This window comes from Cherax quadricarinatus, unplaced genomic scaffold (genome assembly GCF_038502225.1).
Source record: "Cherax quadricarinatus isolate ZL_2023a unplaced genomic scaffold, ASM3850222v1 Contig793, whole genome shotgun sequence".
NCBI lineage: Eukaryota > Metazoa > Arthropoda > Malacostraca > Decapoda > Parastacidae > Cherax > Cherax quadricarinatus.
This window is the reverse complement of record NW_027195819.1, coordinates 1-26,453: the sequence shown is the minus strand read 5'-3', so window position 1 is coordinate 26,453 and position 26,453 is coordinate 1. Positions and strand designations below refer to the sequence as shown.

The 26,453-nt window shown below is 38.4% G+C and overlaps 1 protein-coding gene and 1 long non-coding RNA gene across 2 annotated transcripts in view; both read left to right on the top strand.

Annotated features, from left to right (window-relative positions):
* The window catches only part of LOC138851498 (mediator of RNA polymerase II transcription subunit 12-like protein), a gene marked incomplete at its 5' end in the record, with an annotated part of 103,615 nt that extends 95,815 nt beyond the window's left edge, over window positions 1–7,800 (top strand). Inside the window, 4 exons of the mRNA XM_070080693.1 lie at window positions 3,392–3,547; window positions 3,971–4,119; window positions 7,373–7,466; window positions 7,606–7,800. Coding sequence (XP_069936794.1) covers window positions 3,392–3,547; window positions 3,971–4,119; window positions 7,373–7,466; window positions 7,606–7,800 — 594 coding nt within the window. The remainder of the gene's footprint in view (window positions 1–3,391; window positions 3,548–3,970; window positions 4,120–7,372; window positions 7,467–7,605) is intronic.
* Window positions 7,801–9,995: 2,195 nt separating this feature from the next.
* LOC138851499 (uncharacterized) lies at window positions 9,996–22,130 on the top strand. The gene is made up of 3 exons (XR_011391254.1): window positions 9,996–10,935; window positions 14,181–14,316; window positions 22,098–22,130. It is a non-coding gene; the product is annotated as an uncharacterized lncRNA (long non-coding RNA).
* Window positions 22,131–26,453: the final 4,323 nt, after the last annotated feature.

Below are 26,453 nucleotides of genomic sequence, written 5' to 3'. Positions count from 1 at the left end.
TCCCCATTTTCATTTATCCTCTGGCACCCTAAATTTGCCTACTACTCTTCCACAACATTTTTACCCATTTTAGCATTGAGATCCCCAACCACAAGTACTCTCTCACTTGGTTCAAAACTCCCCATGCACTCACTCAACATTTCCCAAAATTTCTCTCTCTCTCCTCTACACTTCTCTCTTCTCCAGGTGCATAATCACTTACTATAACCCACTTTTCACATACCCCCCTTATTTTACACCACATAATCCTTGCATTTATACATTTATATTCCCTCTTTTTCTGCCTTAACTTATCCTTCAACATTATTGCTACTCTGTCTTAAGCTCTAACTCTATTTGAAACCCCTAACTTAATCCCATTTATTTCTCCCCACTGAAACTCTCCTACCCCCTTCAGCTTTGTTTCACTTAACGCCAGAACATCCAGCTTCTTCTCATTCATAACATCCACAATCATCTCTTTCTTATCATTTGCACATCATCTCTGCACATTCAGACATCCCACTTTGATTTAAGAAAAGCTAAAAGGGACTATGAAATTAAAGTTGCTAGGGATTCTAAAACTAACCCAAAAAGTTTTTTCCAGGTATATAGAACAAAAGTCAGAGATAAGATAGGTCCCCTTAAAAATAGCTATGGGCATCTTACTGACAACGAGAATGAAATGTGCTCGATTTTAAATAATTATTTTCTCTCGGTTTTTACACAGGAAGACACTAATAATATTCCGGTAATTAATTTTTATAGTGGGCCAGACGAAGATAAATTATGTAACATCACAGTCACTAGTGAAATGGTTGTGAAGCAGATAGACCGACTGAAGCAAAATAAGTCACCGGGTCCTGATGAGGTTTTTTCAAGGGCTCTTAAGGAATGCAAAATGGAAGTCTGTGAACCATTAACTAATATTTTTAATTTATCTCTTCAAACAGGTGTAGTGTCTGATATGTGGAAGATGGCTAATGTAATTCCTATTTTTAAAACAGGGGACAAGTCGTTACCGTCAAATTACCGCCCAATAAGCCTGACCTCAATTGTAGGCAAATTACTAGAGTCAGTTATAGCTCAGACTCTAAGAAGCCATCTCGATAAGCATAGCTTGATTAATGATACTCAGCATGGATTCACAAGAGGCCGGTCTTGTCTAACTAATTTATTAACTTTCTTCAGTAAAGCTTTTGAGGCTGTTGACCACGATAAAGAATTTGATATTATTTACTTAGATTTTAGTAAGGCATTTGATAGAGTTCCGCACCAAAGACTTGAAGAAAGTAGCAGCTCATGGCATTGGGGGAAGGGTGCTCTCGTGGATCGAATCATGGCTCACAGACAGGAAGCAGAGAGTGTCCATAAATGGGGTTAAATCCGAGTGGGGATCAGTAACAAGTGGCGTTCCACAGGAATCAGTCTTGGGCCCGTTGTTGTTTATAATATATATCAATGATCTTGATGAAGGAATTACTAGTGATATGAGCAAATTCGCCGATGACACAAAGATAGGTAGGATAATTGATTCAAACGTAGATGTTATGGAACTTCAGGAGGATTTAGACAAACTCTATTCTTGGTCAGAAAAGTGGCAGATGCAGTTCAGTATAGATAAATCCAAAGTTCTGACACTCGGGAGTGTCCATAACCCTAGCACTTATAATTTAAATAATGTAGAACTTAGCCATACAGATTGCGAAAAGGACTTGGGGGTTATGGTAAGCAGAAACCTTAAACCAAGACAGCAATGCCTAAGCGTATGTAATAAGGCAAATAGATTACTGGGATTTATATCAAGAAGTGTAAGCAACAGAAGTCCAGAGGTCATACTGCAGCTTTATACATCATTAGTAAGGCCTCACCTAGATTATGCAGCTCAATTCTGGTCTCCATATTACAGAATGGACATAAATTCGTTAGAAAACATTCAGCGTAGGATAACTAAATTAATACATAGCATTAGAAATCTTCCTTATGAAGAAAGATTGAAGACTCTTAAGTTACATTCACTTGTTAGACGAAGAATGAGGGGAGACCTGATCGAAGTGTATAAGTGGAAGATAGGTATTAATAAAGGGGATATTAATAAGGTCTTGAGGATATCTCTCCAAGAGAGAACCCGCAGTAATGGATTTAAATTAGATAAGTTTAGATTTAGAAAGGACACAGGAAAGTATTGGTTTGGAAATAGGGTAGTTGATGAGTGGAACAGTCTACCTAGTTGGGTTATTGAGGCTAGGACTTTGGGTAGTTTCAAATTTAGGTTGGATAAGCACATGAATGGGAGGGGTTGGATTTGAGTGGGATTTGCACATCAGAGCTTATTTCTTGGGTAGCATAGAAAATTGGGTTGGGCAAATGTTTTGTTAGTGGGATGAATTGTAAAGGACCTGCCTAGTATGGGCCAACAGGCCTGCTGCAGTGTTCCTCCTTTCTTATGTTCTTATGTTCTTATGTTCTATTTAGCAAGTTATACGGGAAAAGGGGTTACTAGCCCATTGTTTTCGGCATTTTAGTTGACTTTTAAAACACACATGGTTTACGGAGGAAAGATTCTTATTCCACTTCCCCATGGATATGACAGGAAAAGCAATAAGAAAAAAACTATTAAGATAAAATCAATGAAAACTCAGATGAGTGTAGACACATAAATGTGTACATGTATGTGTAGTGTGACCAAAGTGTAAGTAGAAGTAGCAAGACACACCTGAAATCTTGCATGTTTAGGAGAGAGAAAAAGACACCAGCAATCCTACCATCATGTAAAAGAAATACATACAGGCTTCCTTTTTACACTCACTTGGTAGGATGGTAGTACCTCCCTGTATGGTTGCTGTCTACCAGTGGAAATACTGCCTGTGATCAGTGTATGATATATTTGTTATGCAGAGAACGAGAAATTAAGAAATGAAAATACTGGATGATAGTTTAGTCCTGTAAAAAAATGAAGATAGATTCATTAAGGGGATGTATGTAAGAAGAGATGGTTGTGGAATGGTTGGAAAGAGGTATTTTTAGGTAAAGGACTAAACATCCAACAAGCATATGAAGGAGTTAAGTCAGGTTTAGTGGAGGCGAGTTAAATTTAGGAATTGATTTGCAATCTGAATATTGTTGTATGTAATGGTATTCAAGAAAACTGGTTAGTCAAGACTTAAATTTTATTGTATAATACCTTCACTTGATAAGACAAATGGGGACATTATGGTCAGTGAGTCATCACTGGACCACTATGTTTATGGTCTTCTGGAAAGACAGCTAAGAAACAATAGGCAAATGTTTTCTTTGGGCCACCTTGCCTTGGTGGGAAATGCTATTGCATTAAAGTGATGTTGGTGGGAGACAACAGATGTGTTAAAAAATGAAGTATACAGTATAACAAATATTTCCATTTGTTTCTTAGGAAATTGGGGAGCGTAACAATGTGTCATTGCGCTTGGTGCGACAGTTGATTCCACTGCCTAAGTTGCAGGCAGAGGTCATAACTCTTGAACCCTGGGGATCTGTCACAGACACTAAAGGCAATCGCTTACAAGAATTTGACAAGGACAAGAAACATGTAAGTCTCTAAGAATTAATGTAATATTTGCTAAGAAAGAATGATATATGTAATTATATAACCACATTATTTACATTCACTATAAACTTTCTTTTTTCTTTCCTGTGTGCTTCTTAATAGTACTTATTTCTATATTATTTACTTGCCAATTTAGGAGACCTGGGTCTGAAACTAGGTCATTGGGGTGAAGATTCCTGGAACCCTTAAGGATTAATCCTATCAATGGTTCCTGCTAGCACCACGTATATATACTGTGTATCCTTTAAGCTTCTCCATACATCACTATGAATTAAATATATGTACTAAAGTAAATAATGTAACTTTAAACAAACAAAAAATATATTTTAAAGAACTTGCTTTTAATCTAATAAGGTTTTAACTGTTTACCTGTCACTTTTTTAATGTCACTGAATTGCATTAAAGGGTTTGCAAGCAGCAGAGAAACAAAAGCTTAGTCCATGGGATATTTTAGATGGTCATCGTAATCCTGCTCCTCTGTCATGGGCATGGTTTGGTGCCACTAGACTTGAGCGCAAACCTCTCAAATATGAAGAAGCTCATCGACTACTAAGGTGAGCCATCATTATTTTTTCTTTAATAAGGAGATCTTTCCAGTTATTTGATTTGTAATAAAAACTGTACTACCTTAAGTACAGTAGGTACTTAAGGTAGCTATATTTTTTTGCTATATTCCTCCATTTTAGGTGCCTTAAGTTGAAATCCCCCAGGAGCAAGATGTTGGGTGCAGGAGCTGGAAGATTTTCCACACAGTGGTCAATTTTTAACAGCTGTTCCTGGAATTGCTGGGATGTTGCATCTGGAGGCTTGTAGACTACCACAATGACTAGGTTTTGGTTCTTGACCTTTACTGCTAAAACTTCCACTACATCATTTGAGGCATTAAGCAGTTCGGTACAAACAAGTGACTCTGCAATGTACAGGCCAACCCCCCCCCCCTTTTGCCTGTTCACTCTGTCACATCTGTATAGGTTGTAACCTGGGATCCATATTTCGTTGTCCAAGTGATCCCTTATGTGGGTCTCAGTGAAAGCCGCGAACGTTGCCTTTGCCTCTGCAAGCAGTCCACGGATGAAAGGTATTTTGTTGTTTCTTGCTGGCTTTAGACCCTGTATATTTGCAAAGAAGAATGTCATCGGACTGGTGGTATTGTTGGTACTGGGGGGGGATTTTTTTTCCGGCATTAGTATCTGTATCTGTTGGTTTGGAGTGGAGGCCATCGACTGTGGTTCCACTCCAGGAATGACTGGATTTGGTGTACGATTTCTGCCATTTCCTGCCAGTTTTTTTTTCCTTCCTGGCACTAAAAAACCTCTCCCTCTTGAGTGGCTGTGACTACCCAGGTTTTCCCATGGCCTGGATGTTTTGTATCTTTTTGTCCCCTTTAGATGGTGTGCCTGGCAATTTAAGTTATAGCACAGTCTTTCCTGTACTGAAGAGGTACACAGTTCAGGGTGAAAAAGCTTACAGGAAGGGAGTTTGCATTTTCCTGTTGTCATATGGGCATGGCATTTTCTAGGGTGGTCATAGTTGCACGTCCCGTCTGTTTTTCCAGATTTCCCATGCCTCAACATCCTTTGTTCCAACAAAAGATCATGCACTTCATCAGTTACCAGTGCTGCTTGCTGCTTTACCCACTTGATCAGTCACTTGTGCTGCTTGCTTCTTACCCACTTGTGCTGCTTATTATTTGCATTAATGTGACCACTACTAAATTATTTGCTAAAAATTGGTAAATTATAGTTTTTATAACTATTTTCTCTACTATATTTGCAAGTACAAGGTTTTATAGGCATTTTTAATTATCTTTAATATGACAATAATGTAACCCAGATAAATCCTACAAATCCGTGAAGGAAATAATTGAAGAGACTTTTTACATCTTGCAGAGAGTTTGTCAAACATTTGAACTGTAGTGATTAAATGGTGAATGAATGAATGATGTGCATCTGGAATGACAACATTGACATGATTGATATGATCATCATAAGGCTCACTAGAAATAACAAAAAAAAAGGCACAATACCGTGATTGGAACTATACACAAATAACCCGCACATAGAAGAGAGGAGCTTACGATGACGTTTCGGTCTGACTGGGACCATTTACAAAGTCACACTAACGAGAAGGAGAGCAGGATGGGTATATATAAGCAGGAGGTGGTAGTGGTAGTAGTGGAGGTGGAAGAAAGTAGTAGTGGGGAGGTAGTAAGAGTAGGAGGGGCCAATCAAATACTAAGAAAGAGGAGCACTGCAAGGGAGCTGGTGCCCACAGAGGGTAAGAGCAAGAACACAGAGGGGGGGGGAACAAATAAATAAGTAAATAAAGAAGGAAAGAATACACAGGGCAGAAGAAAGACAACCAAAAGGAGAAAAAGGAAAAAGGAAAGGAGAAGAGGGAGGAGAAGAAAAAAGGAGGAATCAGGTTAGGTCACGAGTGTTCTGAAGTTTGGAGCATTTTACAATGTAACCTGATTCCTGATTCATGATCTAACCTGATTCCTCCTTTTTTCTTCCTCTCCCTCTTCCCCTTTCCTTTTTCCTTTTTCTCCTTTGGGTTGTCTTTCTTCTGCCCTGTGTATTTGTTCCTTCTTTATTTACTTGTTTTTCTTCCCCTTTGTGTTCTTGCTCTTACCCTCTGTGGGCTCCAGCTCCCTTGCAGTGCTCCTCTTTCTTAGTATTTGATTGGCCCCTCCTACTCTTACTACCTCCCCACTACTACTTCTATCCACCTCCACTACTAATACCACTACCACCTCCTGCCTATATATACCCATCCTGCTCTCCTTCTCGTTAGTGTGACTTTGTAAATGGTCCAAGTCGGACTGAAACATTGTCGTAAGCTCCTCTCTTCTATGTGCGGGTTATTTGTGGCTCACTAGATGCATTTTTGATAATAAATGGGCTAGAGATTTCATGATTTTCACCAATTTTAGGAGTTATAGTATATATATATATTTTTTTTGCAGAATTGGCCATTTCTCACTATGAAAGTGAAACCCAAAGAAAGAGAGACATTTCACCATCACTCATTTAATAGCTATTCTGCCAAAAGTGTGCAGATACCACAGTTTGAATGACCTTTTGAATTGCAACATCCCTAAACATCCATCAGGGTAAACCATACCATGGGCGGGATTTGAACCCGCAGTCAGAGAGTCGCTAACGTGATGGTCTGGAGTTTTGAGACTCTCTGACCGTGGGTTCAAATCCCGCCCATGGTATGGTTTGTTTGCAATCGTGTCATTACGATTTCGTGAGTCATCCTTCAGGGTGCAGGCACTATACCTAACATGCTCCAGGACTCAAGTCCAGTTAGCCAGTTTCCCAGTTATTTATACCAGTTTTATTCAATTAAAAGCTCTTATTGTTATATAAAAATTATGTCTGGCTCTTCTTTTCCAGTTCCATGGACAAGGTGGTTAGAGTTATTGCTCTGTAAACCATACATACCATGGTTTTGGTGGGGCCTGAACTTGTGGCAAGTGAGTCATAAAACCCCAGGCCAGCGTGTAAGCCACCTTCTGCAAGTTCAAGCCCCACCCATACCATGGTTTGTTTACAGTTGTCTTATTACGATTTCATGAGTCAAACCATGCAGGTCATAGAATGTGACTCAAATGCTGAGAGCAGTTATCTGAAAATCCTCCCTTTTTTATGCAGTTCCTAATAAAAAAATTAATATTTTGGAAAGTGAGTGTATTTTTTCTCTATGGGTCTCCCTGCCTTTGTAGGAAATAGTCGATGAACTAAATCTTTTTAATCCTTTTTCTTACATTGTATTTTACTTCTGTTTTACATGTTGTAGATTCCATACACATACAGTGACGAAGCCTGTAGCCTTTTACCTTGAACCTCCTCCACTACCTCCAGAAGATTTGGAGCCTGTAACAGACAAGCAGGTAAGTCATTTAAGATCTCTAGATATTACATCATCTTTCATGCATGACTATTCTCGTCACTCTATTTGTGCTTTAAAATTGTTGAGTTTTTATATTTCTTTGGTTAATGTGCTTAAAATTTTTGTTTTTTTTATTATAGCAGGTGAAGGAAGAAGTGAAAGCTCCAGATACCCCTACCTCAGACCAGTCACCACGAGCTGCATCAAAACGTGGAGGCAAAGCGCAGCGTAACAGGCGACGAGCGCCCAGACAAGTGGCCAGTGTCAACAACATGGCTAGTGTAAGTGTTTTTTTTTTTTTAACACACCAGCTGTCTCTCACCAAGACAGGGTGACCTGAAAAAGAAGAAATTCTTTCATAAAATTTTTCTTCTTTTTACATATAGTAATATATTGTACTTATCTTAGCTAAATTGTTTCTTTGGGTACTGTGTGTATATTTTTAGGTGGTTCGAACATGTAGAGAGAATGGAACAAAGCAGAATGACTTCAAGAGTGTATAAATCTGTATTGGAGGGAAGGCAGGGTAGGGGTCAGCCTAGGAAGGGTTGGAGGGAGGGGGTAAAGGAGGTTTTGTGTGCGAGGGGCTTGGACTTCCAGCAAGTGTGCATGAGCGTATTTGATAGGAGTGAATGGAGACAAATAGTTTTTAATACTTGACATGCTGTTGGAGTGTGAGCAAAGTAACATTTATGAAGGGATTCAGGGAAACCGGAAGGCCGGACTTGAGTCCTGGAGATAGGAAGTAGTGTCTGCACTCTGAAGGGTGGGTGTTAATGTTGCAGTTTTATAATTGTAGTGTAAAGCACCCCTCTGGCAAGACAGTGATGGAGTGAATGATGATGAAAGTTTTTCTTTTTTGGGCCACCCTGCCTTGGTGGGAATTGGCCGATGTGTTAACAAAATAATTATATGTGAGAAAAAAATGCAGTTTAGGAAAGAAGGAATGGAGAGTAAAATGGATATGACAGAAAATAGGAAGTTTGTAATATGGAAGAATATTTGGATAAAAAATCACCAGGAATATTAATAAAGCCTGAACATCCCAAGTGGTAATGCCTCCTCCCATTTTTGCCAACTTTCAGTGTTTGGAAACAAATAAAAATTACAAAGTTAACTACACAAATGGGCTCCTCACAGAAGCTAATACACACTTTGTCATGAGCATTCACAAGGGACATTTTGGACAGTGAGGTATGGGTCAAAAATTACGTACAATATTTATATATGTGAGAGAATAAGTAAGTCACAGGGAGGAGTAGGGCTCTGTTAAAGACACACTATGCTGTGCTGAACTGAGTAATTCATCAAATAATACACTAGAAATGCTAGGTATTGAAGTGGAGAACAAAAATCTAATAATTATCTTTGTATAAACCACTGTCAGTAACAGCTAAGGAACTCACAGAGTCCTGAGCACTCTAATCTACACCAGTGCATGGAAAGGTTAAATATAAATTATGTTCCACTGAGCCTACAAAAAAGCTGCAGAATAGAAAGGAAACATAAAGGAAAAAATAGTTATTGAATTGCTTAAAAACAAGAATATACATCACATTGAAGGAACGAGAGATTACTAATAAATAGCAAAAACTTAAACACTCATACCAGATGGAAGAAGCACAAAGAGAACAAAAACTATCCTAGGAATAACAAAAAAAAAAAAAAAAAGCTAAATATTTGTACAAAAATTAACATTTGCTAACGGGAAGTTCATACACTCAAAACGAAAAAGAAATGAGCAAAATCTCAAAAGACCAGTACGACTCAGTGTTCAGCAATACACTTAACAAAAGTGGAGTGAAGCATACATTAAACTTTTTTCATTACCTCTGACTGCCCTATGAATTATATAAATATCTTAAGCACTAATCCCATAGAATTAAAAAAAAAAAGAAATAAAAAATGGGCTGGATTTGGGGAGTTTCTTATTTATGAAGAAGTGTAAAGTACTGTTAGCATGAACACTCGATATTCTTTGAAAAAAAAATGAACTTATATCAATGTAAAATCCCAGAGGCCTTAAAAAAGTGCAGCCATATTTCTCTTAGAGTACTCATGGCTGTGTTCTTTTTCTACTCACTGTCTTGATGTGTGCAAGTAGATGTTTCTAGGACTGCATATTGATTTGATGTAGTTTTTTCATGCATTTAAAAATATTTCATGTTTGCTTTTAAGATTATTGATTTTACTATTTAATAAGAGTACATTTGTACTACAATATGACGAAACAAACCTATGGCATTCAAATGGTGGCTTTTGTATATTACTATTGTATACCAGTATGTGTCATTATTTGAACCCCTTTTGACGTACAACAATTTTACTTTTGCTTTTTATATCTGATAATGATCCCTTAACCCTTAAACGGTCCAAACATATATATATATACGTTCTCTCGCCCAGTGCCCTGAAATATTTAAAAAAATAAAAAAATGTTTTTTTTTTTCCATTGAAACACAGAGAAAAATTTTCTAAGTGTGATAGGATTAAAATAAAAAAAATAGGGTCAGTACTTACTGAGATATGAGGCTGCAAAGTTGGCACTTAATGCTCACCTGACAGCAACATCGAGTCCTGTCCTTTGAGAAAGTGTTGCCAAAATACCATTTTTTCTCATTTTTATATTTTATATAATTTTTATGTTCTGATAATTGCAATTTATTGTATTTCTTGGCATTTCATAAGCAATCTTTGTTCTGACACTAATATTAGGCATTGAAATTGTACTCAAATTGTCACAAACACATTGACAGGTGGACATTTAAACCTGCCTTGGTCATTTACTATTGTCTAGGAATATATACAAAGCATTTATAGGTCCCAGCAATGTTTTGGATACATGGGAGTATAGAAGAAGAAGAAGAAGAAGAAGGAAGAACAAGGAGGAGGAAGGAAGAAGGAAGAAGCTCCCTTGAAGCAATGTGACAAGCATCCGAGAGGGCAGTGATGAGGTATGGGATGACATTTGATGGGTGGGCACCAGCGAGGGTGCAGAGATAAGATGAGATAGTGCAGAGATAAGGGATGACATTTGATGAGCTGGTATCTCTGTCTCTTTGTCTTGTCTCTCTGTCTGCTTGTCTCTCCATCTCTCTGCTTGTCTCTCTCTCTGTCTCAGAGAGAGCCACTGTGAACCAACGGGTATTCACATGCATTATATCTACAAGTACAGTAGAGCACTTTGGATTTTTTTAGGTTATCCTAGGTAATATACACTATGTATAATTGCATTTGAGTGTACCTGTGAGACAGATAAAAAGAGATAGAGAGACAGATAGACAGAGACAGATAGATATAGACAGACAGAGATAAATAGAAAGAGACAGAGATAGACAGACCCTAAACTTGGGGTTAACATCACTTTCCTCTTAAAAGGGGAGTGTTAATATGACATTACATCAGTGAATCCTTGGTGTATGCCACAGTTTGCTCTAGCTGGCACTCAATTTAACTGGCGCTCCCACAAGGTACTAAGTGGTCCCAGATTTTTTAATATGGTGGTGCACACCGAGTGTTAAGACCCATTCTATGCTGACCAGGCATCTCAGGCCAATTGTGCCAAATTTGGAGGTAGGAAAATTAAAATGTATATATACGTTTGGGGCGCTACGCGTAAGAGCGTATATATACGTTTGGACCGTTTAGGGGTTAAATATCCAACTTAATATATTGATAAACAGTTCCCCTGTTACAAGACACACTGAGGGGAAATTTCTAGGTCTTCTTTTTGATTGTAATCTTAAATTTCATTCCCACATCCAGCATATCTCCAAGAAAATTTCCAAATCAGTAGGCATCCTTTCCAAGATACAATACTATGTACCCCAAATGACACTGCTTACCCTATACCACTCTAATATATCCCTATCTCACCTATGGTATTTGTGCCTGGGGATCAGCCACAACCAACCACCTTAAACCTTTAATAACCCAGCAAAAAGCTGCTGTGTGGGTGATTACCAGCTCCTGTGCTAGACAGCACACCCCACCACTTTTCAAAAACCTGAACTTATTAAATATACAAGACATACTACATATACTCATATTATTATGCCTACTACATCTATAACATCTTGTAGGAGTGAGGAAGAGCCAGTTGTGAGTGTGGGGGAAATTCGTGAGGCAGTAGGTAAAATGAAAGGGGGTAAGGCAGCCGGGATTCATGGGATAAAGATAGAAATGTTAAAAGCAGGTGGGGATATAGTTTTGGAGTGGTTGGTGCAATTATTTAATAAATGTATGGAAGAGGGTAAGGTACCTAGGGATTGGCAGAGAGCATGCATAGTTCCTTTGTATAAAGGCAAAGGGGACAAAAGAGAGTGCAAAAATTATAGGGGGATAAGTCTGTTGAGTATACCTGGTAAAGTGTATGGTAGAGTTATTATTGAAAGAATTAAGAGTAAGACAGAGAATAGGATAGCAGATGAACAAGGAGGCTTTAGGAAAGGTATGGGGTGTGTGGACCAGGTGTTTACAGTGAAACATATAAGTGAACAGTATTTAGATAAGGCTAAAGAGGTCTTTGTGGCATTTATGGATTTGGAAAAGGCATATGACAGGGTGGATAGGGGGGCAATGTGGCAGATGTTGCAAGTGTATGGTGTAGGAGGTAGGTTACTGAAAGCAGTGAAGAGTTTTTACGAGGATAGTGAGGCTCAAGTTAGAGTATGTAGGAAAGAGGGAAACTTTTTCCCAGTAAAAGTAGGCCTTAGACAAGGATGTGTGATGTCACCGTGGTTGTTTAATATATTTATAGATGGGGTTGTAAGAGAAGTAAATGCGAGGGTTTTGGCAAAAGGCGTGGAGTTAAAAGATAAAGAATCACACATAAAGTGGGAGTTGTCACAGTTGCTCTTTGCTGATGACACTGTGCTCTTGGGAGATTCTGAAGAGAAGTTGCAGAGATTGGTGGATGAATTTGGTAGGGTGTGCAAAAGAAGAAAATTAAAAGTGAATACAGGAAAGAGTAAGGTTATGAGGATAACAAAAAGATTAGGTGATGAAAGATTGGATATCAGATTGGAGGGAGAGAGTATGGAGGAGGTGAATGTATTCAGATATTTGGGAGTGGACGTGTCAGCGGATGGGTCTATGAAAGATGAGGTGAATCATAGAATTGATGAGGGGAAAAGGATGAGCGGTGCACTTAGGAGTCTGTGGAGACAAAGAACTTTGTCCTTGGAGGCAAAGAGGGGAATGTATGAGAGTATAGTTTTACCAATGCTCTTATATGGGTGTGAAGCATGGGTGATGAATGTTGCAGCGAGGAGAAGGCTGGAGGAAGTGGAGATGTCATGTCTGAGGGCAATGTGTGGTGTGAATATAATGCAGAGAATTCGTAGTTTGGAAGTTAGGAGGAGGTGCGGGATTACCAAAACTGTTGTCCAGAGGGCTGAGGAAGGGTTGTTGAGGTGGTTCGGACATGTAGAGAGAATGGAGCGAAACAGAGTGACTTCAAGAGTGTATCAGTCTGTAGTGGAAGGAAGGCGGGGTAGGGGTCGGCCTAGGAAAGGTTGGAGGGAGGGGGTAAAGGAGGTTTTGTGTGCGAGGGGCTTGGACTTCCAGCAGGCATGCGTGAGCGTGTTTGATAGGAGTGAATGGAGACAAATGGTTTTTAATACTTGACGTGCTGTTGGAGTGTGAGCAAAGTAACATTTATGAAGGGGTTCAGGGAAACCGGCAGGCCGGACTTGAGTCCTGGAGATGGGAAGTACAGTGCCTGCACTCTGAAGGAGGGGTGTTAATGTTGCAGTTTAAAAACTGTAGTGTAAAGCACCCTTCTGGCAAGACAGTGATGGAGTGAATGATGGTGAAAGTTTTTCTTTTTCTGGCCACCCTGCCTTGGTGGGAATCGGCCAGTGTGATAATAATAAAAAAAAAAAAATACTACATTGTGAAAATGCAATGCACATAAAGGACCCGAAGATCTGGAATTCACTACCTGAATTGGTAAAGGATCCCCTGACTGTATTTATAAATTAGGGCCTTGCTTAAAAATCATCTCATCTTTCAGTACCAGCCAAACCAACCGAAACAACTTCTAATCAGTTTGAATCAACTCTCCCAAATATTATACTATATGATCTCTAGTCTATTAAACATCTGCCAATCCATGAAATATTACTGTGTGAACCATTATTTGTAATACTATTGTTTTTATTTTGTGCAACTTCAAGATTATTATTCTTATAAACCTCCACCTTGACTACCTTGCATTAGTATTAAGATTAAATAAAGATTTTAATACAAGTTAACCACTCTTATGTTGTCTAGATTTAAGTAGTTATTATGTACTAGGATTAGTCTGCCCTAAATGCCCTGGCATGATAAAGGCTTTCTTTGTACTTAGCACATTGTAACCTTTACCACTACTCCCTTCTTATTATAACCTTTGCCGCTTCTGCCACCACCACCACCACCATTGCCACCATCATCTTCAGGAGCTAACTCAATTGCTACCTTGCATAAGTGCTTGATAAACCAGGCTGTGATTGATAGGTGAGACAGTTGGCTACCAGTGACAACAGCCTGGTTGACCAGGCAAGCACCAGAAAAGCTTAACCCCTAGGCCAGATTGTAGGAATAGGAACTCAAAACTGGTCATGGGTATACATAAGGACTAGTGAGTATGTGTGAGGGTAGGGGAGAAAAATTTGTACAAATGAGTAGGACACTTGTTAAATTATAGTACTGACAGAATGTATTGCTGCAGCCCACTATGCCAGCTATGACATACCAGAGCCCTGGGTTCAGTGGACCAGCACCAGCACAGTGGGCCTCAGGATTTGGGCAGCAACAGCCACCTCAGCAGCAGCAGCCATTCTACACTCAGCAGCCTTTACCACCAGGTGGGTCTACGCCTTGATGAAACAGAATATACACATTATATCCATTGAGTGTCTGCCTGTGGTAAAAAGTATTTTCAGGTATTTTGACTGCATTGCAAGTACTGTAATAGGTAAGTACTGCATTCAGAATATTTAGAACTCAAAATTAATTTTCCATAATTTTTAATGTTAGATAAGGCGATTTAGTGGCCATGGAACAAAACTTTCCCTAAATTAACTAACATGCATGTTAGGTGGATGCTCTACTTTTTCGAGTAGAGTGTAAAGGTGAAAATATAAGTGCTTGGCACTGTATAACAGTGAACAAATGTTAACCTCTTGCATGATATATACCTTAGTAAGCAGTTGGTGATGAACAAAAATCTTGGCTCAAGCTGATCATAGGTCCTTATGTGGCACAATTAATACCCAAGTTTTATATGATAAACTTTAGCTTACTACCGTTAAGAATTAGTCAGCTCCTTGGTTGGAACAATTAACAACTAAGCCACAAATTGGAAATAAGAACAGGTTAACATTTTAGTCTGTCATGGACTGTTATCGAGTTGCGAATAACAAATAAAGAGGAAGACAATGAAAAATTAAGTGAGGCTATTGAGAAATAATTGGAGGTTAATGTCCAGTAGGCCTGCAGCAATGCTCCTTCCTTCTTAATTAAGTGGGTGTGACTGATATATCTGTGGCCCCTCTATAAACATGTACATCCTGAAGTCTACTCAACAGTCTTTTATCTACCAATACATAGTCCAACAAACTACTGTCATTATGCCCTACATCATATCTTGTATACTTATTTATCCTCTTTCTTAAAAAAATGTGTTACCTATAACTAAACCCCTTTCTGTACAAAATTCAGCCAAAGGGCTCCCATTATCATTTACACCTGGCACCCCAAACTTACCTACCACACCCTCTCTAAATGTTTCTCCTACTTTAGGCCCCCTTCCACAATTATTCTCTCAGGTGATTCAAAGGTTCCTATACATTCACTTAACATCTCTCAAAATTTCTCTCGCTCTTCTACACTCCTCTCTTCTCCAGGTGCATACATGCTTATTATGACCCACTTTTCTCATCCAACCCTTATTTTAATCCACATAATCCTTGAATTTACACATTTATATTCCCTCTTCTCCTTCCATAACTGATCCTTCAACATTATTGCTACCCCTTCCTTAGCTCTAACTCTCTCAGATACTCCTGACTTAATCCCATTTATTTCTCCCCACCGAAACTCCCCTACCCCTTTCAGCTTTGTTTCGCTTAGGGCCAGGACATCCAACTTCTTTTCATTCATAACATCAGCAATCATCTCTTTCTTGTCATCCGCACTACATCCACGCACATTCAAGCATCCCAGTTTTATAAAGTTTTTCTTTTCTTTTTAAGTAAATGTTTACAGGAGAAGGGGTTACTAGCCTATTGCTCCCGGCATTTTAGTCGCCTCATACGACACGCATGGTTTACGGAGGAAAGATTCTTTTCCACTTCCCCATGGACAATAGAGGAAATAAAGAAGAACAAGAGTTATTTAGAAAAAAAGAAGGAAAACCTAGTTGTGTGTATGTATATATATGCATGTGCTTGCCTGTGTAGTGTGACCTAAGTGTAAGTAGAAGTAGCAAGATACACCTGTTATCTAGCATGTTTATGAGACAGAAAAAGACTCCATTAATCTTACCATCATGTAAAACAGTTACAGGTTTCTGTTTCACAGTCATCTGGCAGGATGGTAGTACTTTCCTGGGGGGTTGCTGTCTACCAACCTTAGTTAAAATGTATTTTTAACCCATAAATGGTCCAAACGTATATATATGTTCTCTCCCGTAGTGCCCCAACTTTTTTGAGAAAAAAAAAGTTTTTTTTTTTTAATAGGAAAAAAGAGCATATGGTACCCAGGGATCCCCAATTATTTTAATATGGTGCACAGTGAGTGCGCACACCCATTCTCTCATGTCTAGGAGACTCAGGCTTATCGTGGCAATGTTGAATGTATGGCAAATAAAACGTATACAGTGGACCCCCGGTTAACGATATTTTTTCACTCCATAAGTATGTTCAGGTGCCAGTACTGACTGAATTTATTCCCATAAGGAATATTGCGAAGTAGATTAGTCCATTTCAGACCCCCAAACATACACGTACAAACGCACTTACATAAATACACTTACATAATTGGTCGCATTCGGAGGTAATCGTTATGCGGGGGTCCACTGTATATATGTTTGGGGCACTAGCGGTAAAAACGTATAAATACGTTTGGACCGTTTACGGGTTAACAGCGCATTAATTTGCTATTTACAGTTAAAAAGGCACATTTACCTAAACCTAATTATTGGGTTTGTATGTTTTTCTCGAATAGTGTGGAATCTACTTCTCCATTACATTTTGCATTTTTATAAGAAAATAAATTCTGAGTACAGCACACTTAAGAGTTACAAATAATTTTCAGGAACTCAACTTGTTCGGTTAATTGGAGGGCCTTTGATTTTTTTTCTAGTGTGATGCCTATGTTCTTTGTTACTTTTCTCTTAGATCTAGGCCAGATCTGCAGTTCAAGGGCCTGAAAATATACCAAACTGTTTGATGTGTCTATTGTACTTGTGGTATAAAGTAAATTTAGAGCTATGAATAAAAGGATATTGTGTGTTGTCTAATGCTTGAGTTTGTTATGGTCCTAATGGGTGCTTTCTATTGTGTGATGATTGATCATAGGTAATTTGCTGCTGTTGATCTTTCGCAAATCCATACAAGTGATATGAATAGAACAGTATGAAGTACAACATTTTGCAAGCAGTATAACATGGAGAATGTAGCAAATTTTGGAGAAATACCTTCTGATATTTAAAATTTCTTTGATATGCCCTTGAGTGTTAAATTTGAATTTGTCTAGGAATTTATCTTTTACCTTTTTTGTTCTTTAGTATTTGGTACTTTTTAATAAGATTTACTTGGTTGTTTGGTTTATTTCCAAATGCAATGTACAAAATGTAACTTTGTCAGTTGTCATCCAAATGTAGGCATTTTTTGATCATTAACTATGTCATCTAAAGCATTTTGATTTGTATTTCATAAGATAAAAGTGGTGTGATCAGCAAAGAGTATTGACTTACAATGTGTGGCATTCAGCAGTTCATTGTTATAAAGGAGTAGAAAAGGGCCTAGGATGCCACCTTGGTGGTCACCAATATGTATTGGTAGAGTAGATGATGGTATGTTCTTTATGGTTATGTTGCGTAGTAATCTGTGTGTGTCCTTACTGCAGTTCTTCAGTTTGAAGACAAGTGTTAAAAACCTTTTGCAGATCAATAAATAGCCAAGAGAACATCCATTCCTGTTAAGTAGTTTGTATTTCATATTATTTATTTTTTTATTATTATTAACACATTAGCCATCTCCCACCAAGGTAGGGTGGCCTGAAAAAGAAAAACTTTCATCATTCACTCCATCACTGTCTTGCCAGAGGCATGCTTATACTACTACAGTTATAAAACTGCAACATTAACACCCTTCTTTCAGAGAGTTTTTTTTTTTTTTTTTTTTTTTTGGGGGGGGGGGGTGTCTAGAGTGACATGATAGATTAATCACTGAAGGTGGGATAGCATGAGCATAGCTCTGTTTCTGTAGCTAGAAGAGGGCGTTGTACTGTAATAACAAATAGATAATCTGCATCAGCTAACAAGAACCATTTACACCTTGTTTTAAGGTAGCTAAAAATCTTTTAAATTCTCTTCTTTTCTGCAGTGCATCAGGAGATTTTAAGTGAAAACCAGTGCTGATTTGCTGCTTACAGAATCCTGAATTGGCAGGAGGGAATATGGAGGAAGTGAATATATTCATAGATGTAGGTGGTGTGTCGAGGAAGTTAATGGTATCTGTGAAGGCAAAAAAAAAAAAAAAGAATGGGAATATACCATATTACAGTATATTGATAACAACACAGAGTAGGAGGTTGGAGACATTGACAGTGTCATGTTTGAGAGCAATGTGTAGTGTGAATATTTTGCAGAGGATTCAGAGTGTTGAAATCGAAGAAGAGTGTGAGGGTTACCATTGGTAAGATTCAGAGGAATGAGGAGGGGTTGAAAAGGTGTTTTCTACATTTACAGAGAATGGAGCAAAATAGGATAATCAAGTGGTATATAAATCTGGCATGAAAAGAAGAAGGGGTAGGGATCATCCCAGGAAGGATAAAGGAGAGTGTGAGTGCTAGGGGGCTTGAGTATCCAGCAGCTTATGTGGGCATGTTAAATTGGAGCAAGTGGAGACAATTGTTTTTTTTATGGCCCGATGTGCTGTTGGAGTGTAATCAAGGCAACATTTATGAATTATTCAGAGGACTTGAGCCCTGTTGGTAGGAAATCAAGTGCCTTCACTCTGGAGGGATGGGAATGTTGTATTTTAAAGGGTCATTTGAATTGTGATGCCTGTGCATTTCTAGGTCACCCCTACCTTGGTGGAACATAGCCAGAGTGTTTAAAGAAAAAATAAGTGCCCTGAGAGGTGATTAAAACTTCTTTACCCATTGTTTGGTTGTCTTAACAAGAGGTCATACATAATATCATCCCTGTTTGCAGAATCATAAGGAAAATGTACAAGTTTTTTATTTTTACTACTCCACATGGCCTCTTTAATATCTTTAGTTGATCAGAAACTTATAAGGAATCTCAGATACACCTATGTAGGTAGAATCATGAAAAAAGCTTATAAGCATGATGAATGAAAATTCAAATCTTCTGGCATAGGTTCACCATTGTAAATACACTTACGCACATCAAGATAGTCATGGATTGAAGTGACACAATCAGTTCAGATTGCTGGGTAGTAACAATTACTGGTAGAGCCGCCTCTGCTTCCTGATTTTCGAGGTATTTCCTTGAAATTAATGAGGTGAAGAAGCTTATGTACCTGGCAAGAACTTTGAGAGGTAAGGGTTTCAAGAATTATAAAGCAAGTGGATATGTTGGAAGAAGGCAACATTAAACCTTCTGGAAAAGGATTGCTGGGGATGATCACTTCCAGGAAAAAGAGAAACAGCATGAGGATAAGGGAAAGAAGAAAATGCTAAAATTACAACCAATATGTGAGAATCTGCTTGCACATAATGAAGTTACAAAAGTGTTCTTTGATACTGATCCTAATATGGAAAAAAAAAGTCTTCGTCTGAAATAAGGATTTTGGAGCAGTTGAAACTGTTTTTATCATCAGGTCTATACTACTGTAATACAAGGAACACAGACTGGAGGTATAATAGGATGCAGTACTTTGCCACTCCAAAACTGCCATTAACTACTGACAGTTCTCTTTCAAAATCTACTCTTGGGCCCAGTAGACTGAGATCAATACACCTCATTCTCCAAGATGTTCAACTGCTACATGTAAGGGCAGTATAAATGTGGGGTAAGTTAACTTTGAGATTTGTGAGACCTACAGGTAGCCTCGTGTTTTGCTCATGTTATTCGTTTCATTTAGCACAAATTTAGGGTGCATGCACATTTGCAGAAATGTAATTGCCTTGTTAAATAAGTATTTATTGGATTTCATGAGTAACATGAAAGATATCAGTGACTTTTTATTGGAAACGAAAACACTAAATGTAAAGTTTTAAAAAATTGAGTTGAGCAAGAGCAGACATGATAAACCCAATAATAGACAACAAGAGTAGTCGAGACAAAATGGATGTAAGTACAGGAACACAACAATTAAGGTATGTATGTCACATATTACTGTGGGGGAATAAACAGAATGATGTGTTATGAAAAGATTGCTTAGTGTTGTAATAGAACATAGTTTGCCATGTACAGCATCCCAGTGGTAGAATTATAGCAAGGTGTTGACTGTTTCATCTCAATACACCATTGTACTGAAAGCAGTTTGTTACTCATATAATTAAAAATTTGAAACTTTGGAAAAAAAAGTTTCTCTGGGTATTTAATTTTATCATACTTTAAACCCTTGCTTTTTAACCACTTAATAAAATATGCTTGTAGTATTGAGCACAGCTCTAGTGATTGTAGAATGGTCATCAGTTTGTAGATTGCAAGCATGGCATAACAAAACATTTTGTTGTGATGGGTAAAAGGGTTACTTTAGAAAGTGATGTAAATATTATAGGATTCAGCTTAATACAGATGGACTCATTTTTTATGTACATACTGTACTTAGTAAACATTCTAGAACAACGTTACTGTAAAGGTTGGCTAATTCTTTGACTCTTGGCTTGTTTTTTCTTTCTTATTTTCATAAATTATTCTTTCTTTTTATTTCCACAGAACCTTGGCCACTTACAAGCAAGGTTTAAAAAAATCCTAGTAATGCATACAAAGAAAAAGTGATGACCAATCTCCACTGAAGACAGGAACAGAGTTTAATATAAGGGATATTAAAACCAGTAGCCTTGAGACTGCTGAAGGTATTATACTCACAGTAATTGCATATTTGCCCCCAAAACACTGGCACAAAACTGCTTATTTGCTGCTTTTTTTGCTGCACTGAGATGGGTGGGTGCTGGAAGTAAACAGGTGTTAAGCATGTGTGTGTGAACCCCTTGACTCACATTAGTCAAATTAAAATGGTGTTACTCTGCTTAAACTGCTTACATCCAGTTTAGATCAGCTATTATAAATGAGAAAATTCTGTTTCCTCAGGAGAGATGTTTAAAAACCTCAAAAAAAAAAAAAAATTTTAATTATGCTAATTTCTGCCAATTTGAAAATGTTAGTAGTCAGTGCCCAAAGTGGCAGTTGGCACTTGTATAATGTGTTTGTGCATAGGTAAATCTCATCAGTCTTTACACAGCAATTATCCACAAAATCATTCAGCAAAGTTTGATTCAGAGATGTAATTTAAAGAAAAGACTGAGTAATTGCTAGAGAACTTGTCATTACTGAGAAAAGATCATAATTCTCTCTCCCAGTTACTGCATATACTCTATCGGAATTCACATTTTCTCGCCCCATTAAGTAGGGTTACAACTCTTGTCTCTTTTTTTTTATTATAAGACACTAGTTGTCTCCTACCTTGGTAGGAGACGAGGCGGTGTTTTAAAAAATAATACTTGTATCAAATGGACTATTATAGCATAGTTTTTGTAAAAACAAAAAAAAATAAGGAAAAACATTCATTATTCAATATCCTTGTAAGCTATTAAAGAATTATTATTATCCTTATAAGTGTGACTATGCATACAAAGGTATTTAAGATAAATAATGCCTTGAATTTGGGTTTTTCTCTTGGTCCATGCAATGTGTATTCATATATATCACTGAGATTTTATTACTTGTGATCTGTTTGTAGTATTAACTAAAATATACGTAGATATTCAGAACATTATATAGTATAATTGAATGTTCTTGCAAATGTGAGTTTAAAGAAAGTATTACTTTGATACTGTATATGCACACTAATGCAGTGCAGCTGTGATTTTTCTCTGATTTTTTGTGTAGTGAAGATTAATGTTCTGTAAAGACAGTTGTATAGGAATTGTTACTAATAAAATTAAAAAATAAGATTGTCTATATAAAGTGCATACTTAATTTGTGTTTTTTTTTTTAAATACTTGGTCTCCCATTAAGGTAGGGTGACCCAAAAATGGAAACACTTTCACCATCATTCATTCAGTAGCTGTCTTGCCAGAAGTGTGCAAACATGACAAATCAAATGCATACTTAATATTTTCCTGATAAGAAATATGAAGCTTTTGTAACTTTCATTTGAGAAGTTTATCAAGTGCTCATTACAAAGTTTTTAACATTACAAACCTGAATTTCTTGTTTTTCCAGCTGGTGGTGTTAGGTTCCAGGCCTCTATTTCACATAGTCAGTAGCAAGTTCGACAAATGCTCTGTCAGCGCCAACCAGGACCACCAGGAATCATGTAGGGTCAGTCTACCAACCCAGGATTTACAAACATGGCTACTGGACCCATGGCTACTATGATCGTCAGGGGCCTATGATAGTAGTACCCCATCTGTTGTTATAATTATTGCTTCCTTGACAATTGTATATAAAATTTACCGTCCATTTTGCTTTATATTTATTTATTTTTTTTTTTTATTATCACACTGGCCGATTCCCACCAAGGCAGGGTGGCCCGAAAAAGAAAAACTTTCACCATCATTCACTCCATCACTGTCTTGCCAGAAGGGTGCTTTACACTACAGTTTTTAAACTGCAACATTAACACCCCTCCTTCAGAGTGCAGGCACTGTACTTCCCATCTCCAGGACTCAAGTCCGGCCTGCCGGTTTCCCTGAATCCCTTCATAAATGTTACTTTGCTCACACTCCAACAGCACGTCAAGTATTAAAAACCATTTGTCTCCATTCACTCCTATCAAACACGCTCACGCATGCCTGCTGGAAGTCCAAGCCCCTCGCACACAAAACCTCCTTTACCCCCTCCCTCCAACCCTTCCTAGGCCGACCCCTACCCCGCCTTCCTTCCACTACAGACTGATACACTCTTGAAGTCATTCTGTTTCGCTCCATTCTCTCTACATGTCCGAACCACCTCAACAACCCTTCCTCAGCCCTCTGGACAACAGTTTTGGTAATCCCGCACCTCCTCCTAACTTCCAAACTACGAATTCTCTGCATTATATTCACACCACACATTGCCCTCAGACATGACATCTCCACTGCCTCCAGCCTTCTCCTCGCTGCAACATTCATCACCCACGCTTCACACCCATATAAGAGCGTTGGTAAAACTATACTCTCATACATTCCCCTCTTTGCCTCCAAGGACAAAGTTCTTTGTCTCCACAGACTCCTAAGTGCACCACTCACTCTTTTTCCCTCATCAATTCTATGATTCACCTCATCTTTCATAGACCCATCCGCTGACACGTCCACTCCCAAATATCTGAATACGTTCACCTCCTCCATACTCTCTCCCTCCAATCTGATATTCAATCTTTCATCACCTAATCTTTTTGTTATCCTCATAACCTTACTCTTTCCTGTATTCACCTTTAATTTTCTTCTTTTGCACACCCTACCAAATTCATCCACCAATCTCTGCAACTTCTCTTCAGAATCTCCCAAGAGCACAGTGTCATCAGCAAAGAGCAGCTGTGACAACTCCCACTTTGTGTGTGATTCTTTATCTTTTAACTCCACGCCTCTTGCCAAGACCCTCGCATTTACTTCTCTTACAACCCCATCTATAAATATATTAAACAACCACGGTGACATCACACATCCTTGTCTAAGGCCTACTTTTACTGGGAAAAAATTTCCCTCTTTCCTACATACTCTAACTTGAGCCTCACTATCCTCGTAAAAACTCTTCACTGCTTTCAGTAACCTACCTCCTACACCATACACTTGCAACATCTGCCACATTGCCCCCCTATCCACCCTGTCATACGCCTTTTCCAAATCCATAAATGCCACAAAGACCTCTTTAGCCTTATCTAAATACTGTTCACTTATATGTTTCACTGTAAACACCTGGTCCACACACCCCCTACCTTTCCTAAAGCCTCCTTGTTCATCTGCTATCCTATTCTCCGTCTTACTCTTAATTCTTTCAATTATAACTCTACCATACACTTTACCAGGTACACTCAACAGACTTATCCCCCTATAATTTTTGCACTCTCTTTTATCCCCTTTGCCTTTATACAAAGGAACTATGCATGCTCTCTGCCAATCCCTAGGTACCTTACCCTCTTCCATACATTTATTAAATAATTGCACCAACCACTCCAAAACTATATCCCCACCTGCTTTTAACATTTCTATCTTTATCCCATCAATCCCGGCTGCCTTACCCCCTTTCATTTTACCTACTGCCTCACGAACTTCCCCCACACTCACAACTGGCTCTTCCTCACTCCTACAAGATGTTATTCCTCCTTGCCCTATACACGAAATCACAGCTTCCCTATCTTCATCAACATTTAACAATTCCTCAAAATATTCCCTCCATCTTCCCAATACCTCTAACTCTCCATTTAATAACTCTCCTCTCCTATTTTTAACTGACAAATCCATTTGTTCTCTAGGCTTTCTTAACTTGTTAATCTCACTCCAAAACTTTTTCTTATTTTCAACAAAATTTGTTGATAACATCTCACCCACTCTCTCATTTGCTCTCTTTTTACATTGCTTCACCACTCTCTTAACCTCTCTCTTTTTCTCCATATACTCTTCCCTCCTTGCATCACTTCTACTTTGTAAAAACTTCTCATATGCTAACTTTTTCTCCCTTACTACTCTCTTTACATCATCATTCCACCAATCGCTCCTCTTCCCTCCTGCACCCACTTTCCTGTAACCACAAACTTCTGCTGAACACTCTAACACTACATTTTTAAACCTACCCCATACCTCTTCGACCCCATTGCCTATGCTCTCATTAGCCCATCTATCCTCCAATAGCTGTTTATATCTTACCCTAACTGCCTCCTCTTTTAGTTTATAAACCTTCACCTCTCTCTTCCCTGATGCTTCTATTCTCCTTGTATCCCATCTACCTTTTACTCTCAGTGTAGCTACAACTAGAAAGTGATCTGATATATCTGTGGCCCCTCTATAAACATGTACATCCTGAAGTCTACTCAACAGTCTTTTATCTACCAATACATAATCCAACAAACTACTGTCATTTCGCCCTACATCATATCGTGTATACTTATTTATCCTCTTTTTCTTAAAATATGTATTACCTATAACTAAACCCCTTTCTATACAAAGTTCAATCAAAGGGCTCCCATTATCATTTACACCTGGCACCCCAAACTTACCTACCACACCCTCTCTAAAAGTTTCTCCTACTTTAGCATTCAAGTCCCCTACCACAATTACTCTCTCACTTGGTTCAAAGGCTCCTATACATTCACTTAACATCTCCCAAAATCTCTCTCTCTCCTCTGCATTCCTCTCTTCTCCAGGTGCATACACGCTTATTATGACCCACTTCTCGCATCCAACCTTTACTTTAATCCACATAATTCTTGAATTTACACATTCATATTCTCTTTTCTCCTTCCATAACTGATCATTTAACATTACTGCTACCCCTTCCTTTGCTCTAACTCTCTCAGATACTCCAGATTTAATCCCATTTATTTCCCCCCACTGAAACTCTCCTACCCCCTTCAGCTTTGTTTCGCTTAGGGCCAGGACATCCAACTTCTTTTCATTCATAACATCAGCAATCATCTGTTTCTTGTCATCCGCACTACATCCACGCACATTTAAGCAACCCAGTTTTATAAAGTTTTTCTTCTTCTCTTTTTTAGTAAATGTATACAGGAGAAGGGGTTACTAGCCCATTGCTCCCGGCATTTTAGTCGCCTCATACGACACGCATGGCTTACGGAGGAAAGATTCTTTTCCACTTCCCCATGGACAATAGAAGAAATAAAAAAGAACAAGAGCTATTTAGAAAAAAGGAGAAAAACCTAGATGTATGTATATATATATATGCATGTGCGTGTCTGTGAAGTGTGACCAAAGTGTAAGTAGGAGTAGCAAGATATCCCTGTTATCTTAGCGTGTTTATGAGACAGAAAAAGAAACCAGCAATCCTACCATCATGCAAAACAGTTACAGGTTTTTGTTTCACAGTCATCTGGCAGGACGGTAGTACTTCCCTGGGTGGTTGCTGTCTACCAACCTACTACCTAGAGGCAAGGTGACCCAAAAAGAAAGAAAATCCTCTCAAAAAAATACTTTCATCATCATTCAACACTTTCACCTCACTCACACATAATCACTGTTTTTGCAGAGGTGTTCAGAAATACAACAGTTTAGAAGCATATATTGATAAAGGTACACAACTTATCCCTCCAAACTGCCAATATCCCAAACCCCCTCTTTTAAAGTGCAGGCATTGTACTTCCCATTTCAGGACTCAAGCCCGGCTATATAAAATAACAGTTTCCCTGAATCCCTTCACTAAATATTACCCTGCTCACACTCCAACAGCTCATCAGGTCTGAAATACCATTCGTCTCCATTCATTCCTATCTAACACGCTCAGGCACGCTTTGCTGAAGTCCAAGCCCTCGCCCCACAAAACCTCCTTTACCCCCTCCCTCCAACCTTTTTGAGGACGACCTCACCCTGCCTTCCTTCCCCTACAGATTTATACACTCTCCATGTCATTCTCTTTGATCCATTCTCT